Source organism: Muscardinus avellanarius (assembly GCF_963383645.1).
Source record: "Muscardinus avellanarius genome assembly, chromosome: 1".
Lineage (NCBI taxonomy): Eukaryota > Metazoa > Chordata > Mammalia > Rodentia > Gliridae > Muscardinus > Muscardinus avellanarius.
In genome coordinates, this window is record NC_137786.1 from 37,039,949 (window position 1) to 37,057,202 (window position 17,254).

General features: G+C 39.0%; 1 protein-coding gene across 1 annotated transcript in view; it reads right to left on the reverse strand.

Moving 5' to 3' along the window:
* Positions 1-17,254, reverse strand: part of OXCT1 (3-oxoacid CoA-transferase 1) — a gene marked incomplete at both ends in the record, with an annotated part of 153,483 nt that overhangs the window by 110,211 nt on the left and 26,018 nt on the right. Inside the window, 3 exons of the mRNA XM_080715878.1 lie at positions 5,999-6,059; positions 8,522-8,628; positions 11,538-11,687. Coding sequence (XP_080572004.1) covers positions 5,999-6,059; positions 8,522-8,628; positions 11,538-11,687 — 318 coding nt within the window. The remainder of the gene's footprint in view (positions 1-5,998; positions 6,060-8,521; positions 8,629-11,537; positions 11,688-17,254) is intronic.

Here is a 17,254-nt window from a genome sequence, read left to right on the forward strand (position 1 = left end):
AAACTAAAAAACTTAAAATCATGAGAAGAAGAAAAAGCAAGAAAGCAATGAGCTTCCACAACCCCACAAAACAGAACCCAAAAACACAAAATTGCAGAAATCACCAGGACAAATCATAAATTTAATAGAGTGACAGGAACCAGAGCCTGCAGTGGGGCGAGGCCGGGTCTGGAGCCAGCGAGGCCGAGCCCGGAGCCTGCCGCAAAGCAAGGCCAGGTCTGGAGCCAGCGAGGCCAGGCCCGTAGCTTGTTGCACAGCAGGCCTGTAACTGGGGCCTGCTTCACAGCAAAGGGTCAGTGGGTTTCTTCTACTGTATGGCCAGGAAGCACTAAAAGCTGCCACTCCTTCCAGATCCAAGTAACCTCTATTAAAAAAAATTGGTTGTGAGTGGATCATCCTGTCAAAGTTACTCACCTTCTGGCTTTCAGGATTTCAGTAAGTAGAAATAAGTATAGTATAATAGAAGTTCTAATACATTGTTGGTGGGATTGCAAGTTGGCACAACCACTTTGGAGAACAGTATAGAAGATCCTCAGAAGAAGGAAAACGAACTTACCATATGATCCAGCAATATCACCAAAAAGAATGAAAGGCAAAATACCAAACTAATGCATGAACAACCATGTTCATAGCTACACAGTTCATCATTGCCAAACTGTGGAACCAGCCAAGATATCCTTCAATGAATGAGTGGATTTCAAAACTATGGGATATGTACATAACGGAATTTTGCCCAGCCATAAAGGAGAACAAAATTATGGCATTTACAGTGAAGAGTCACAAAAAAAATAAGAAATAAGATGCTTTTCTTAATGTGCAAAATATTAGGGAGAAATGGGTAATAGGAGGAACTATAGATGAAGAAGAGACCCTATAGAGGAGCAATGAAGGTAACATATCTGAGGGGATAAGAAGGAGGATAAGGGAACCTCTTTTTGTGTGTGTGTGGTACTCGGGGTTGAACCCAGTGGCTTTCTACCTCCAGGATATACTCCCAGATCTATTTTATACTTAATTTGGAAAGAGGGTCTCACTAAGTTGCTGAGAGCCTCACTAAGTAGCTGAGGCTGGCTTCAAACCTGTGTGATCCTCCTGTCTCAGCCTCCCAAGCGCTAGGATTACAAGCGTGCGCCACCACACTCGGCTTAAGGGAAACTCTTTAAAGCACATGATGTACTTAAACATATCAAAGTCAATCAGGAAGCCAAGCTTGAGTAGGAGGGAGGGGGAGGGAAGGGGTTAGAAATTAGGGAAGGGATGATTGGGTGATGTGTGCATGTATATCTCCACAAGATTTTTTATCCCATTTAGATGTATGACTACAATGCACCAATAAAAATTTATTTTAAAAAAGAGAGAGACAGAGAGACACTACCACACAAAACAGTAAGACCCAAAAAGAGAGCTGAGCAAGGGGTCTTGGTTTACTCTTGCCATAAAATACAGATTTCTGAAGCCAGGCATAGTGGCAAAAACCTGTAATTCCAGTACTTGGGAGGCTGAGACCAAGATAGGAGGATCTCAGGTTTGAGACTAGCCTCAGCAACTTATCAAGAACTCCAGCAACTTAATGAGAACCTGTTTCAAAATAAAAAGTAAAAAACAGCTGGGGGGTGTACCTCGGAGGTAGAATGCCCCTGGGTTCAATCCCAATGCCACAAAAAATAAGTAAAATAAAATAGTGATTTTGCATAAAAGGACTGTAAAAAAATAGCACTAGAGAAAATACTCAAATAGATTAACAGCACTTCATGAAAAAAGAAATTCAAATGGCCAATGAATGTATGAAAAAAATACTTAACATCATCAGCAATCAAAGAGATGCAAATCAAAACTACCCTGAGATTTCACCTAACTCCAACTAGCATGGCAATTATTCAAAACACAATAAATGCTAATGAGGATGTGGAGAAGTGGGAACTCTTAATACATTACTGGTAGGATTGAAAACTAGTGCAATCACTTTGGAAAACAGTATGGAGGATCCTCAGAAGAATGGGAACGAACCTACCATATGATAAAGCAATACCACTTCTGTGTATCTCATCAAAAGAATGGAAACCAGACCAAACTAGTGCATCCATATCTATGTTCATAGCTGCACAATTCACCATTGCCAAACTATGGAACCAGCCAAGATGTCCATCAATAGTTGAATGGATTACAAAACCATGGAATTTTACTCAGCCATAAAGAAGAACAAAATTAAGTTATTTATAGAGAAATGGATGGAACTGGAGAACATTATGCTAGATGTGAGATGGAACTAATCTCACATTTGTGAGATTAGTTGGTCACAAAATGTAAGAAATTGGATGTTCTCCCTAATATCCAGAAACTAGGGAGAAAAAGGGTCCTAGGAAGAACTCTAGACAAAGGAGAAACCATAGATGAGCAAATAAGGAGGCCTAACTGAAGGGATGGGAGGGGAAAGAGGGAAATTCCCTAATGTACATGATGTACATTAACAAACATAACAAAGTCAATCACTAAGCCCAGCATGAGAAGGGGGGGGGGAATGGGGCAAAAATTGGGTAAGGCTAACTGGGTGATGTGTGCATGTATACCTCTACCATCTTGTGCTCCATTAAGATGTACAACTACAATGCACCAATAAAAAAAAATTAAAAAGAAAGAAAATCAGAAACAAATAAAAGCAAGACAGAGAGGGAGAAGAGAGAGCCTTTGACAATCCCTGTTGTATTCCCAAATTAGTTGGGTGTTTTCTTGCTATTATTAACTGAAATTAGAAATTTAAAAGAGTTTTGTCTGAACTAATTCTGTGCCACTGAATTATTTTTTATTAATCCATCTACTCTTTATTTGGAAAAAAAAAACAAATATGAAGTAGAAGCAACCCATTCGTCAGAGGAACCCAAGGTGCTAGGCTGTGCATGCAAGAGCCTGGCAGAGGGGGTCATGGGGATCTGAGAGGTTAACAAGACTCCTCCTGAGAAAGAGGCAAATGAGTTCCCTTCAGAAGACTCGGCAGCCCTTGGTGCACCTCATTATACACATGTAATGCAACACCCAGGAGCCTTTCTTGCCTGGTTTTGCTCTTAAAATAAACTCTGGAAGTTTATTAGGGAATACTTCACCCACTCAAAGAGAAGGAGGTCCAGAAATAATACGGTCTGGGCTAAAAGAGAAACATCTTTCTGGCATGTGTGCCAATATGTACACCCACTTGCACTACTTTTCCCAAGTAACTACCCATTTCCTTCAAGGGGGTGAAAGATACAACCAGCACGGACTATATCACAACTTGTGGAGAAAATGTAAATGGCTATAGGGTTTGAGAAAAAGAAGTCTAATATTCCTATGAGTTTTGCTAAAGTAAAAAACTAACATCATTAGTCACCTCTGTGGTTTTACAGAACTTGTAATTTTATTTAGAATACATCAGAAACAAAAATCTCTTCCAAAAAGTGAGTAATATTCCCCACTTACAGACTCTAGAAATAATTGTAGGTTTAGAATTTAATCTCTCAGTGCCTTCAAGTTCTCATCCATAAAAATAACGATAACTGTGGTCTCTATCTCACAGGACTATTGTGAGAATTAAAAAATAATAATGCACATAAAGAATCAGCACTGACATATACATAATAAATTACTAATGACAGCTATCATTACTGTTAGCATTTAGCATCCAAATATGCAGGTAATGATCTCAAGATTCCTTTTCTTTTTTTTTTTTTTTTTTTTTTGGTATTGATGCTTAAACCCAGGGGCATTCTACCTTTGTGCTATGCCTCCAGTCCTAATTTATGTTTTGTTTTTGTTTTTGTTTTTGTTTTTTGAGACACGGTCACACTAAGTTACAGAGAGCCTCATTAAGTAGCTGAGGCTGGCTGTGAAACTATGATCCTCCTGCCTCAGCCTCCCAGGTAAGTACTGGAATTACAAGCATGTGCTACCTCACTCAGCTAAGATTTCTTTTAAATACTACACTTCAGATCAGCTCATAATCATTCATCCACTGGGACTACTATAAAAAACAGCAGAACGGGGCTAAGAGAGGTCATAGGGACCTGGAGGCTGGCGCAGGTCATGGAGTTAACAGAGCATAACACAGAACAAAGAAGCACAAGTCCAGGGTACACTGCATGCAGAATAATACAAAAGTTGCAAACTCAAAATAGAGGTTCCATGTCAGAAAATGCCCGAGCTAGGTACCACCCCCAAATCCAAATCCTTTTCCACTTTGAAAGTACAACTGCTCTTCTATTACAAGGATGCAGAGAAGGTAGACTTACAAAAATTCTCTTGCCTAAATAGCTGTTTCTTATGTTCTTAAACTATAATGGTATCTGTTTTTCATCTTCTTTGAATCCAGCTCTGTCCAATAAAACTTCCTGCAATGGCAATAATCTTCTGTCTTTATGCTGATTAGCAGACACTAGCCACATGTGAGCCTTGCACTACGACTAGGTTTGACTGAGGAAATAAATTTGTATTGCAATGTATTTTAGTTAACCTTTAAAAGTCACATGTGGCTAGTGACTGCCATATTGGATGATGCAGTCCAATTCCTTTAATTGGGAATGGCTGTCCATTGCCCAGTACTGTAAGGGATCCTAATATGGATCTGGGCCTACCAGGATAGAATGCTGACTGATCAGAGATGTATATCTATTCCAGGACAAGGAGGAACAGTCTTTATTATATTTGCAGGTTCAGTTAAAGGATTTCCTTTCTCCTTATGCCAGAGAGAGCTTCTCTTTTCTACTTCTTATGATGACACTTAAACACTAGAAAGTCATGTTTTGCTCTTATAAAAAGTTAAGAGTAGCTGAAAAGAATCAGATTATGATACAAAAAAATTCTACATAGAACTTCACCCAGGATAATGTAAAATGGTCCTCTTTTCTCAGGGAAGAAATGTCTGTTTCTGGTAGTACGTAGTATAGAGTGTTAAGCTATCAATTATTTTCGCTATACAATAGGTCTTTCTTCAGTGCTGCTACAGACAGGTACCACGGACAGGTCATTAAGATAATTCAATAAATAAAACAGATTACACAGATAGAGTAAACCATATTATCCATTTTTGATGCAGAAAACATACTAAAGCCACTACAAAAGAAACCAACATGCCAGGTTGAATATACCACATCCCCTACTACTGTAAAAATAGTGCTCTTCACTTTCTGAGATAGGAAAAGTACTTTAACACTTGATTGTTTCAAAATTATCCCTGAACTATCTGCATCAAACATCATGTTGGCCAACTGTATGGATGAATCTAAATACAGCACCACCATCATGAGAAAAAACAGAAACATATACTGCGATTTCTGGATCCCAAAGTGAGTTCCTATAAAGCCGTCCCAAGGGAAAACTATCTCAAACTCCCATGAACATTTGGTTTCAAGGTGATCCTCAAAGCCACAAGTTGAGAATTATTTTGAAGTCTCTTTTGGAGTTCAAATATGTATGTCATAAATGACAGGGTTTAGGTATAAATATCTATTTCCATCCCAGAGCCTTAAACCTAGAATTGTTCAAGCTTCTCCCAACTCAAAGATGCTCACATGAGTCCAGCCAGTGCCTAAATTCAACTGTTCCAAATAGAACCATGTCAAAGAAAGTATTTGTACTGCTTTCCTCCCTTAAAGAATCAGGGGTGGGGATGTGGCTTAGTGGTAGAGTATTTGCCTAGTATGTGTAAGGCCCTGGGTTCCATCCCCAGCACCACATATATACACACAAAACGGGGGGGGGGGATCGGAGTCATCACAATATCAACCCCAGTGATAAAATAAACTTCTCCTGATATAATTTACTCTTTTCCAGGAATTTTATATACATTCCTAAGCAACATAAAAATGTCTTGGTCAATAGCTGACCAAACGGAATCCTTCTACATCCAAAACAAAACGGCTATATTGTTTATCCTTCAGAACACAATGGAATGTTATACTTTTTCTTGAACTAATATATGACACCAAGTTTAAAAAAATTATCTTTGAGAAATAAGCTCCTCTTTTCTTACCTCTACCACTGTGGTGTTTGCAGCTTTGCACATTGGCAGGTTGAAATTCCTTGCACTTTTCCTATATTAGACACAGCAGGAATAAAGAAGTGGAAAGAGAAGACCAAAAATAAGAACCATTTCTTTCAAATTTAAAAATGCTGTATATTAAAAGACTATAAATCGCTTTAAAGAGTACAATCATATTTTCCATAAATGAAATTTTATAAACTTAAAAATATGAGGCTTCATTCAATAGTTTTCTTTTTAAGTGGTTGAGTGGAAGGACTATTTTCCATGTTCAACAGATAGCTTATAATAAAAATAAAGTAGATATTGATAAATCTACTCTATTTGAAACAAATTTTCCTTCATATTTTAACAGGGATGCTACTTTGTTTCTATAATTAATATGTCACCAAATTTGCTGTCATTAGAATATTTAAAAAGGAAAAGTAGTAAGTGCTTCATATGAAAAGGTATAGTAATTACATTCTCTATTAAAGAGAAACCTATTGCTAAGATTAAATGAAACACTCCTTGGTAACTGGTGATTCACCTGTTAAAGATCATTCTAGAAGACCATTTTCTAATGAGATTTTTGAAAGTACAACACCCACATCACCTGATGTGGAAAAATTTCATGAAGGTGTCAATTTTGCTGTTGGTTTTGCATCCCCCAGTTTCTCAATTAATACACTTTCCTAACCATAAAATTTTAAGTGTATTTTTTTGTTTCTGGTGATATGTATCAATAAAAGAATTTCTTTAAGGACGAGCAACTTTTCAGATAGAGGGAAATCAATCACAGCCATGATCTTTTAAGTTACCGATGTTTGTTCTGCTCATATCCAAAGACTAGGAGTGTCCTAGACAGAGGAATGAGTTCTTGTGAATTTATGCACAGTGCCAGGTTAGATTCTGTCACACATCCCGGCACCAAAAAGCTTCAAGGACAGAGTGGCCAGAGGTGAAGGAGTCCAGAGATCCCCCACCTTAGAAATGGCCTGAGAACTTCTGAGCCTGTGCCTGCTGTCCCACTACATGTGAAAGAGATCTTTATCTTAAGTATCTAAACCATCTAACTATTCACCAATAAGAGCTTCCATTCACATTAAAGCCCAAAAACACATTAGCATAGTCAGTGCTCATAATAGTCCTTGCACAGGCTAAACACCTGAAACAGACAATTGATACACTCCTGGAAATATTGAAAATAACTCATTTCCACTTGCTACTACTATATAATCCCATTAATCTTTTTTTTTTAAAGCAACTAAGCAGATGGACCTGATGATGCATTTTTTTAATCCCAGTACTTGGGAGACCGAGACATGAGGATTGCAACTATAAGGCCAGCCCAGCAACTTAGCAAGGTTCTCCAAACTCAGTGAGACTCTGTTTCAAAATAAAAAGCAAAATAGGGCTGGAGGTGTAGCTTAGCTCAGAGGTAGACTGCCCCTGAGTTCAACGCCTAGTATCCTACACACACACACACACACACACACACACACACACACACACAAACAGCGCAACTAAGCTTTGTAAACATTAAGGCAATGTGTCAAATATAGTAGACATGATATAAAATGTATACTATAAAGGCCAACAGTAATTGCTTTTTAAAAAACTGACTGAATGCAAGAAGTTAGAGTGTTAATATCACCTAAATTTTTCAGTAATAATAAAAAACAAGAGAGTGCCACTGAAAGTTTAACTGTGATTACAGCAAAGCTGCATATGCTCACATTTTAAAATGTTAATTAAAAGCAGCAAATGACAGCATTGTAAGAAAACAATTTCTATTATTTCATAGGTGTGGTCTTCAAGAACACACATTTTTTTTAAAAACTCCCTTGTGTGTAGTCAAAGGTGGCACAATGGTCAAAGCATAACTCTATCCAAGACAGTAAATACTTAGAATTTAGTACACTCAGGGTAACAAAAAAAAGATGCTAAAATCCATTGAGCCTATGGCTATGCAGATAATGAAAATAAAAGTTCAGCATTATTAAGGATAATCAAGTTTTTAGATAGAAGCTCTATAAGCATGACCTGGAAGATACCAAGAGGATTGAAAAAGAACTGACCTAAGTTATTATTAGCAATATCTTCCTGGAAGATAAAAGTGATTCTCACATTTGAAGACACTGTATATAAATAACAGTATCAAAATTAAAATTGTGTACTGTTGCCATGTTTTCTAAGAATATAACTGACCTTGACAACTAAAATACCCGGGGGGGGGGGTATATTATGAATAACAGCTTGTGCTCATGTACAAGGGCACACAGGTCCAAATATTTCATTTATAGGCAAAGCAACATGGACATCAGACATCACGACTCCCACAACCACATCATACCAGTGAGGCTGCATGAACTTACACAGGTACGCACACACGTGGATATGTATGACTGTGCGTCATTTTTAGAATTAATGTTTAAGTAGAAAACTCATTATGGTACCTTTCTGTAATCAAATTTAGGAAATGCTGAGTTGCTGATATGTATTACTTTTTATTTTAAGAGACCACCACAGTACCTGAAAATCACGTTCCCCGATCGGTCTGCTTTCCAGGCCTTCACCAAAGCAAAATCCCCTGTAATTGCTTCCTCCAAAATAAAGTTCTGGCCATTAAACTCTCGCACCTACAGGAGACCAAGAAGGCATTGTCAAGCATTTTCACGGGTCATTGTTGATTGTGAAGTGCCCTCTGACAGAGGCAGGCACCAGGGACAGAAGCCTGGGAAGAGAAGGCTTCTCAAAGGGAGAGGAATTTCAACAGAGAATTAAGTGGCATGAGGTAACTACAACTTTGTCAAAATGGTCAAGGGTCAGCCAAGGGCAGAGCATGTGTGAAGGCCCAGTAATGAGAAAGCTTGCTGCAGTTGAGGAATTAAAAGTTCTACAGGCCTTAGGGACAGACATGTTGATATTCCTTTTATTATTTGTGTGTATAGGTTACATATACAGCATTAAAAATAATCCCTGTTTCCCTCCACCCCAGAAAATATGTACTAGTCACATAAAGTATTATATTTGTACATAAAATGCTTATAAAAAAAACTATTCATCTATTCTTAGTAATCTGTTATCTAGATTCACCTGCTAAGATTTTGCTTGAGGTTCATAGAATTAGTAGTTTGGAGAAAACTGACATAAACATCTTCCTACCCACATGCATAATCTATGCCTCCTTTTACTGAAGGTTTCATTTACCTCCTTCAATGGTTTTCACCATTCTCTCCACAAAAGCTCAGTATGTTTTCCTTAGGTTTATCCATAGGTTCCTCATGGTTTCTGTTACTACAATAAATGTTACATTTTATCTTATTACTTCTCTCCCATCACTACCAATCTCATGAAATCTTATTGATTTTTGCTTGCATATTGCTTTTTAATTCTACTGTGAATTTGGGAGGAGAAGAAAATAAAGCAAATCTCTGCCTTTGCATCATGTTCCCTTTTTCTTCCTGGGGATTTGTCTCTGGGAATTAAAACAAAAGGAGGGTAGAAACAACCACCATGGACACACTCCATCCCTGCCTGGGCCAGATGGAGACCTGCAGAGGAGAGCTTCAATCTCATTCCTATGGCGCCCCCTAGTGGAACAACAGACTTGGCGCAGTTAAGAGAAGTCTTCAAAGGTGATGTGAGTCCTTTCTCTCCTATGTGTAAGTCAGAGGGACTTCAGATAATGGAGGAGAAACTCCAGTGGAGCGAGGGAGGTGGTCTAGGGGAGTTTCTCCACATAGGAGAGAAAAAAAACTCCTTAGGTTGTCAATAACCTCCAATCCACTGGTCAGATCCAGTCCTCAAACTGCCCAGCCTCTTCACACTCTTTGACTCAGTAGATCCCTCCTTTCTAAAATGCCCCTCGTCTTTCAAATCACCAGACTCCCCTGGACTTTCTCTTCACTTACACTCAAGAAAATTTTTGTTTGTTTGTTTTTTGTGGTGCTGAGGATGGAACCCAGGGGCATTCTAACTCCGAGTGACACCCCCAGCCTTATTTTTTGTTTGTTTTGAAACAAGGTCTCACTGAGTTGCGAAGGGCCTCACTAAGTAGCTGAAGCTGTCCTCGAACCGTAATTCTCCTGTCTCAGCCTCCCAAATGCTGGGATTACAAGCGTGTGCCACCACGCCCGGCAAGAGAGTTTTTAAACCTCATTAGTCAGGAAATGAAAAAAACAGGACTGATTATGAAAATATTTTAATGAAAGGTTTGAATGAATATAGGTCACCCTCTGTGGAAACGCCAAGTCCTATGTAACAGTGAGGTACATGGTCAATGGCCGCTTATCCTCCCCCAGAACTGGACAATCAGAGCCAGTGTCCCTACGGGTACAAAAAATAGTAAGTAACCCCTTTAGTTACTACCTTCACTTCCTAGAGATAAAAGCTCAGTTAATTTCCTTGAGTCATATAGAAAAGGACAATGGGAACATACTAAAAATACGGCAATAAAATATTGATCTGGGTAATTTTTAAAATTAGTTCAAAGCAGGGCATAGTGATGCACGATTGTAATCCCAGCATTTGGGAGGCTGAGACAGGAGGATCGTGGTTCACGGCCAGCTCAGCTACTTAGTGAGGCCCTCTGCAACTTAGTGAGACCCCCTTCCAAAATAAAGAATAAAAAATAGGGCTGGGGGTGTAGCTCAGAGGTCAAATGCCCCTGGGTTCTATCCCCAAACCCGCAAAAAAAAAAAAAAAATAGTTCAAATATGCGTATCTCAAATGCCTCTATTTAGAGGTCTAATCCTCTCTAACATGTAACTGAAATTACCTATTATAAAGATAAGCCATCTTGAGCTAGGTGCAGTGGCACATGCCTATAATCTTAGTACTTGAGAGCCTGAGACAGGAGAATCCTAGGTTGGAGGATGGCCTCAACAAGTAGTGAGACTCTTACCAACCTAGGGAGATGCTGCTTCAAAATAAAATGAAAACAGAGCTGGGGGGTGTAACTCAGAGATAGAATGCCCCTGGGTTCAACCCCCAGTACCATACACACATATACAAAAAAGAAGATATCCCATCCTACCCAGCATTTTGAATAAACCTGAGTTAGTTAATGTAGAGCTCACATGCATCCAAGACACAAAATAGAAAAGTGATAATACAAACTATCACATCATACAGTTATAACTGTCCCCTGCTTTTCAAGATTCCAGACAAGCTTATAATTTCCTTTCTTTGTTTTTGTTTTTGTTTTTTTCTTCTTTCAGTAACATTCGGATGGGCTGAACGTGGACCCATACACATCAAACAACTTTTCTATTTTACATATAAGTATAATCAGCAATCCTAAACATTTCTAAGTTCATTAAAATCTTCCATAAGATCAGTTAACTCATCTTAAGTAGTACATTATACATGAATCACAGGTTTTTTTCCTCATACTTATTCTAGTTTCTATGTGATTTCATTACTAGCAGACGCATTATGGAAATGAATGAGTATTTTTTTCTCACCATGGTGATTTTATCCAATGCGTCCGCCTGGAATCCCATACAAAAAGGCACAGCCAGTGTTAGCTGGATGAGATGCTTACCTCCCTTGGCTTACTGGCAATGGCGATGCTACCGTCTGTGTTATATTTAATGGGTGCGCCTCCTTCTTGTACCAGGGTCCCGTAGCCCGTGCTGGTGTAAAATGCAGGAACTCCAGCCCCACCTGCGCGAATTCTCTCTGCGAGGGTGCCCTACAAAGAGCAACCGACACTCAGTGCAAAGCTCATGAAGTACAAGTCCGTCTGGAGACAGAGAAACATACACAAACATGGTTCCCACTCTCTACAGGGGTGTAATTCTAAAACGTACCCAGCACCATACACCATTGTGCATATTTTCCTAATACCACACTCTGAAATATCAGCATAATTTTTTCTTTCATATTTATAGACAGCAGGCACTTTTTTGGTTTTTGGCAGTATAGGGGATTCAGGGCTTCCCACATGCTAAATAAGTGCTCTACCACTGAGCTCATCCCAAGCCTGTAACCACTCCACTTTCAATCCATATTCAAAATGTATCTTGTAATTTATCTATTCACCCTTCTAATTTTTATAACTCCCCCAGGTCTTTTGATATTATATATATATATATATATGGCTTTAATATATTTGTATTATATATATATAGCTTTAATATTTATATTATATATATATATATATAGCTTTAATATTTTTAAATCAAATTTCTATTTTTTGGTACTAAAGGTTGGATCCAGAGGCATTTTACCTCTGAGCTACACATCCTAAAGTTATTTTGTTTTTATTTTTATTTTGAAGCATGATCTCATTAAGTAGGTGAGGCTGGCCTCCCTCCAACCTGAGATCCTCTTGTCTCAGCCTCCTAAGAACTGGGATTACAGGTGCATGCCACCATGTCCAGATCAAATTTCAAATGAGTTATATAAAATTTTAGCCACATACATTTTTAAATTTTGTTTTTACTCTGTGCTGTGTATACATATAGCCAAAGTATTTTGGTCACTAATAACAATAAGTCAATAATGTAAAGTGTTCTTATTTGCTTTAGATTTATTTTTAAACCATTTTCATAAATATTTTGTTTACCAAATTACCTAACTATGGAAAAATGCAAAAGTAAGCAAAAAGTACAGGATACAGGTAAATTGGGTTTTTGTTTTGTTTTTGGTGGTACTGGGGTTCCTGGAAGCCCTTCTACCACTCCCAGACCTATTTTATACTTTTTTATTTGGAAACAGAGCTCTGGCTTCAAACCTGGGCGATCCTCCTGTCTCCACCTCCCAAGTGTGGGGATTACAAGCATGCGCCACCATGCCTGGCTACTTTTTTTTTTTTCCTCAGTACTGGGGATTGACCCCAGGGGCATTCTACCTCCGAGCTACACCCCCAGCCCTATTTTTTTATTCTTTATTTTGAAATAGGGTCTCACTGAGTTGCTAAGTAGCTGAGGCCGTCTTCGAATCACGATCCTCCAGTCTCAGCCTCCTGAATACTGGAATTACAAGCATGCACCACCACGCAGGGCTAAATTGTTTTGTTGTTTTTTAGTTTCAATATTTCTTTTTACTTTCTTACCAGAGAGTATTTTTTTTCTATTTTTTAGGTGAAACTATCATATATTTATATATTTATTTTTCAGAAAAAAAATCTAGCTTAATATGGAATATGGACTCTAGATACCCAAAATGATCTTGAAAAAGAACAAAGCTAGAAGATATATATTTTCTGATTTCAAACCATATAAAGCTACAATAATTGAAACAGTGTAGTACTATTCTAAAGGCAGATATATAAACCATTGGAGTTAAATAAAAGCCTAGAGCTAAATTCTTCCCTATATTATCAAGTTATTTTTGACAAGGTTTTCACGAACATTTGGTGGTGGAAATAATAATCTTTTAACTAAATATTGTTGAAAAATAATAATTACATGGAAAAGAATAAAGTTGGACCCTTACCTAATCCCATATACAAATATTAACTCAAAATAGATAAAAGACCTAAATATAAATCTTAAGACTATAAACTTTTAGGAGAAAATCTGGGTCATAAAACCTCACAACATTGAAATTGGCAGTGATTTCTTGGATATGATTTCAATAGCACAGGCAACAGAAGAGTATACAAACTCCCTAAAAATAAAAAAAATATTGTATATCCAAACACAATGTAAACAGAGTTAACAGTTACTAATAGAATGGGATAAAATATTTCCAAATGCTATATCTGAAGGTATATTAATATTCCAACTAGAAATCCTAAAAATTAACAACAATAAAGGCAAACAATACCATTTAGAGATAGGTAAAAGACTAACATAAGTAATGAATCTCCACAGATAACCAATCTTACTTGACTGTTGGATGGAAACTCTTGTTTCTCTGGTTCTGGTGTGTGTTACCTATTTCTTCTTTGTAGTTAATCTCTTTGAGTATTTTCTCTAGTGCTGGTTTTGAAGACATAAATTCCTTCAGTTTCTGTTTGTCATGGAAGCTTCTTATTTCTCCATCTAATTTGATAGAAAGTTTTGCTGAGTAGGAAATTTTTGGCTGGAAGTTGTTTTCTTTCAGAGTTTGGAATATGTTACTCCAAGCCCTTCTGGCTCTCATGACTTGGTTTGGGAAGTCTGGAGTGATTCTAATTGGTTTGCCTCTGAATGTCACTTGGCCCTTTGTTTTTGTTGCCTTTAAGATTCTCTGCTTGGCTTCCACATTGGTCATTTTGACAATTATGTGGCGTGGGGATCCTCTTCTCCGATCCTGTCTAAAGGGAGTTCTATAAGTTTCCTGGACCTGTGTATCAACCTCTTGCTCTATGTTTGGAAATTTTTCTGCTATTACTTCCTTGAAGAGATTGTTGATCCCTTTGGTTTCACTTTCTTTTCCCTCCTCTATTCCAATTATTCTTAGGTTAGCTCTCTTAAAATGGGCCCATATTTCTTCAATATCAGATTCCTGCTGTCGGATATTTTTTTCTAGATTAGAAACTATGCGTTCATTTTTGGAATGATCATCTTCTAAGAGCGAGATTCTGTTCTCCATGTGGTCTAATCGGTTGTTGTGCTTTGAATTGAGGCCTTTACTTCATTAATTGCATCCTTTATCTCTTTTTGGCTCTCGCTGAGTTCTTTTCGAAGCACCTCTATTATTTCTACAGTTATTTTCCTGATTTGATCTTCTAGAAATCTCTGATTTTCTGTTTTATCGGGTTCTGATGTTGTGGGGTTGTGGGCATTCATTGCTCCAGTATTATTCCTCTTTCCCATGATTTCAGAAGTTTGTGCCTTCTCTGGGTTCTTCCCTTGGGTCACTATGACTTCACTTAAGGTGTTCTGGATCTCGAGTCAGTAGTATCTCAGACCCCACTACTCCTTTACTGGGTTGTATCACAGAGTCTCCGACCCAGAGAGTTGATAGAGGCTGCTTTAGACTGTGGGGGGTACCAGGTTGCATGTTCTCCTATGGTGTGATATCTCTGCCACCGCCACTCCCCCACTGGGTCAAGTCCCAGGGAGTACAGTACTGGGATTTCTCCTCTGTGGCCCGCAATTTGACTCACTGTTCTTGAGTACGCAGATGTAGCTGTACTGGATTCGGTGAATTCTCTGCTGCTGCCGCCGGTGGCAATATGGCCCTGCTGCTACGCCCTCGGCCGTGAGGCTGGCGTATTTCTTCTTGGTTTTGATTTCTACTCTGAATCCCTGCGGCGTTTGCTGAGCTCAGCCACTGGGAGCTTTAGATTTTACCTGCGGCGAGAAATCCCGCCTGGCTGTTCCACAGCGGCTCACCTCGGCTTGCTGTAGCCGTCCGGTGAACTCGCCGCTGCCGCCGGCAGTATGGCGCTGCTGCCACGTCCTCGGGCATGAGGCCGGTGTATCTTCTCTGTGGCTCTGAGCTCTGTTCTCAGTCCGCTTTCTCTCTGGAGCCTGGTGATTTTTTTGTTTCTCTGATGATGGTGTTTTCTGGCTATGAAAGGCGCTGATTTTGTGGTAATGGAGATTGGTTGTTAGCGGGGCTCTTAAGCCCCGCTTTTCTTGGTCGTCATCTTCCCGGAAGTCCTAAATTGGTTTTTAAAGGCCAAGAGAACTTCAAACTTTATTTTACAGTAGAAATGGCCGAGAGTAAAGTTTCTTTGTGTCTCTTTTTGGTCATCCTATTTCCCATATATGACCCTTCCCTCTACTAGGTACCAGTGATTTCAAACCTAGTTTTCCTAGGTCTCCCATCCCCAGCTGTCTTTCCACCCAAGTTTGGACTTGAACATGTCCTGACACTCTCCCTAACAACTGAAACATGGTTATGGTCTTGCTACATGTCTTTCCAAATAACTAGCTGCTAATCAGTTGCAAGAACTGGTATTCTTTTTTTTTTTTTTTTTTGGTAGTACTGGGGGTTGAAACCCAGGGACTTTCTACCTCCAGGCTACACTCCCAGCCCTATTTTTATAATTTATTTGGAAACAGGGTCTCACTTAAGTTGCTGAGAGCCTCACTAAGCACCTGAGGCTGGCATCAAACCTGTGTGATCCTCCTGCTGGGATTACAAGCGTGCGCCACCACACCGGCTAGTGTAGGTATTAAGGATGGTAATATTGTGTTGTCCCAATCTAAGGACTATCCTCTATGTTAAATTGGGCCTTTAAGTATTTAACTCAAAGAAGAAACTACCAGTTAAGAGTCTCAGACATCGATCAAGTCGGGAGAATATTCTGGGGAAGGATGAACTTGTGTCATGACTGAAAATCTTCCAGATAACTGGTTCTCTATCTAATATCTAATAGACAGAGGTAATTCTACTTTGTAGTACATTTTAAATTAATAGTATTGCCGGGCATGGTGGCACACGCTTGTAATCCCTGCCCTTGGGAGGCTGAGACAGGAGGATCACACAGGTTCGAAGCCAGCCTCAGCTACTTAGTGAGGCTTTCAGCAACTTAGTGAGACCCTGTTTCCAAATAAAATATAAAATACGTCTGGGAGTATAGCCCGGAGGTAGAAAGCCTCTGGGATCCACCCCCAGTACCACAAAAAATTAATTAATTAATAGTATTTTAAAAAACTAAGTTATTGTGAGGGTGGTGCCTGCCTGTTATCCCAGTACTTAGAAGGCTGAGCCAGGAGATCACAGTTTCAAGCATGCAGTAACTTAGATTATATTTCAAAATTTAAAAGGAATGGGGATGATTGGGGGTGTAACTCATAGGTAGAATGCCCCTAGGTTCAATCCCAGTACTAAAAAAAAAAAAAAAAAAAAATTAAAGTAAGTCATTGTCAGAGCTATCCCAAGAGCTTGAAGGTATAAAGCTTCTGCAGACAGCCCTCTGCAGAGCCCAAGCCCCAAGCCTCATCCTGGGAAGGAACCCAAATCCCCTCCTCTTTCTCAGCACTTCTCCCCTAGGCTCTCAGGCTGCAAAATAAATGGCCACACACACACTCTGATGAGAAGGGAGGCACCTACCTCTTTTAGCTTAAAAGAAACAAAATATTAAGGAAGTTCCTCTCCCATGTATATGTCCTCTGACAAAATAAGGAAGGGTGCAAAAGACAAAAAGGGTAACTCAGAGGTTAATTTTCAACAGCTCCTCAACCCACAAGATAAGGTGTCTCAATTTGTAATGTGAAAACAAAAAAAGAATATATTACAAACTGAACTGTGTCACCTCTAAGTTCCTAAGTGGAAGCCTTCTCTCCCAACCCAACGGTATTTGGAGACAGGGTCTACCGGAGATAAGGAAGGCCTAAGTGTGGGGCCCACTCTGTTAAGACAAGTGCCTTTAAA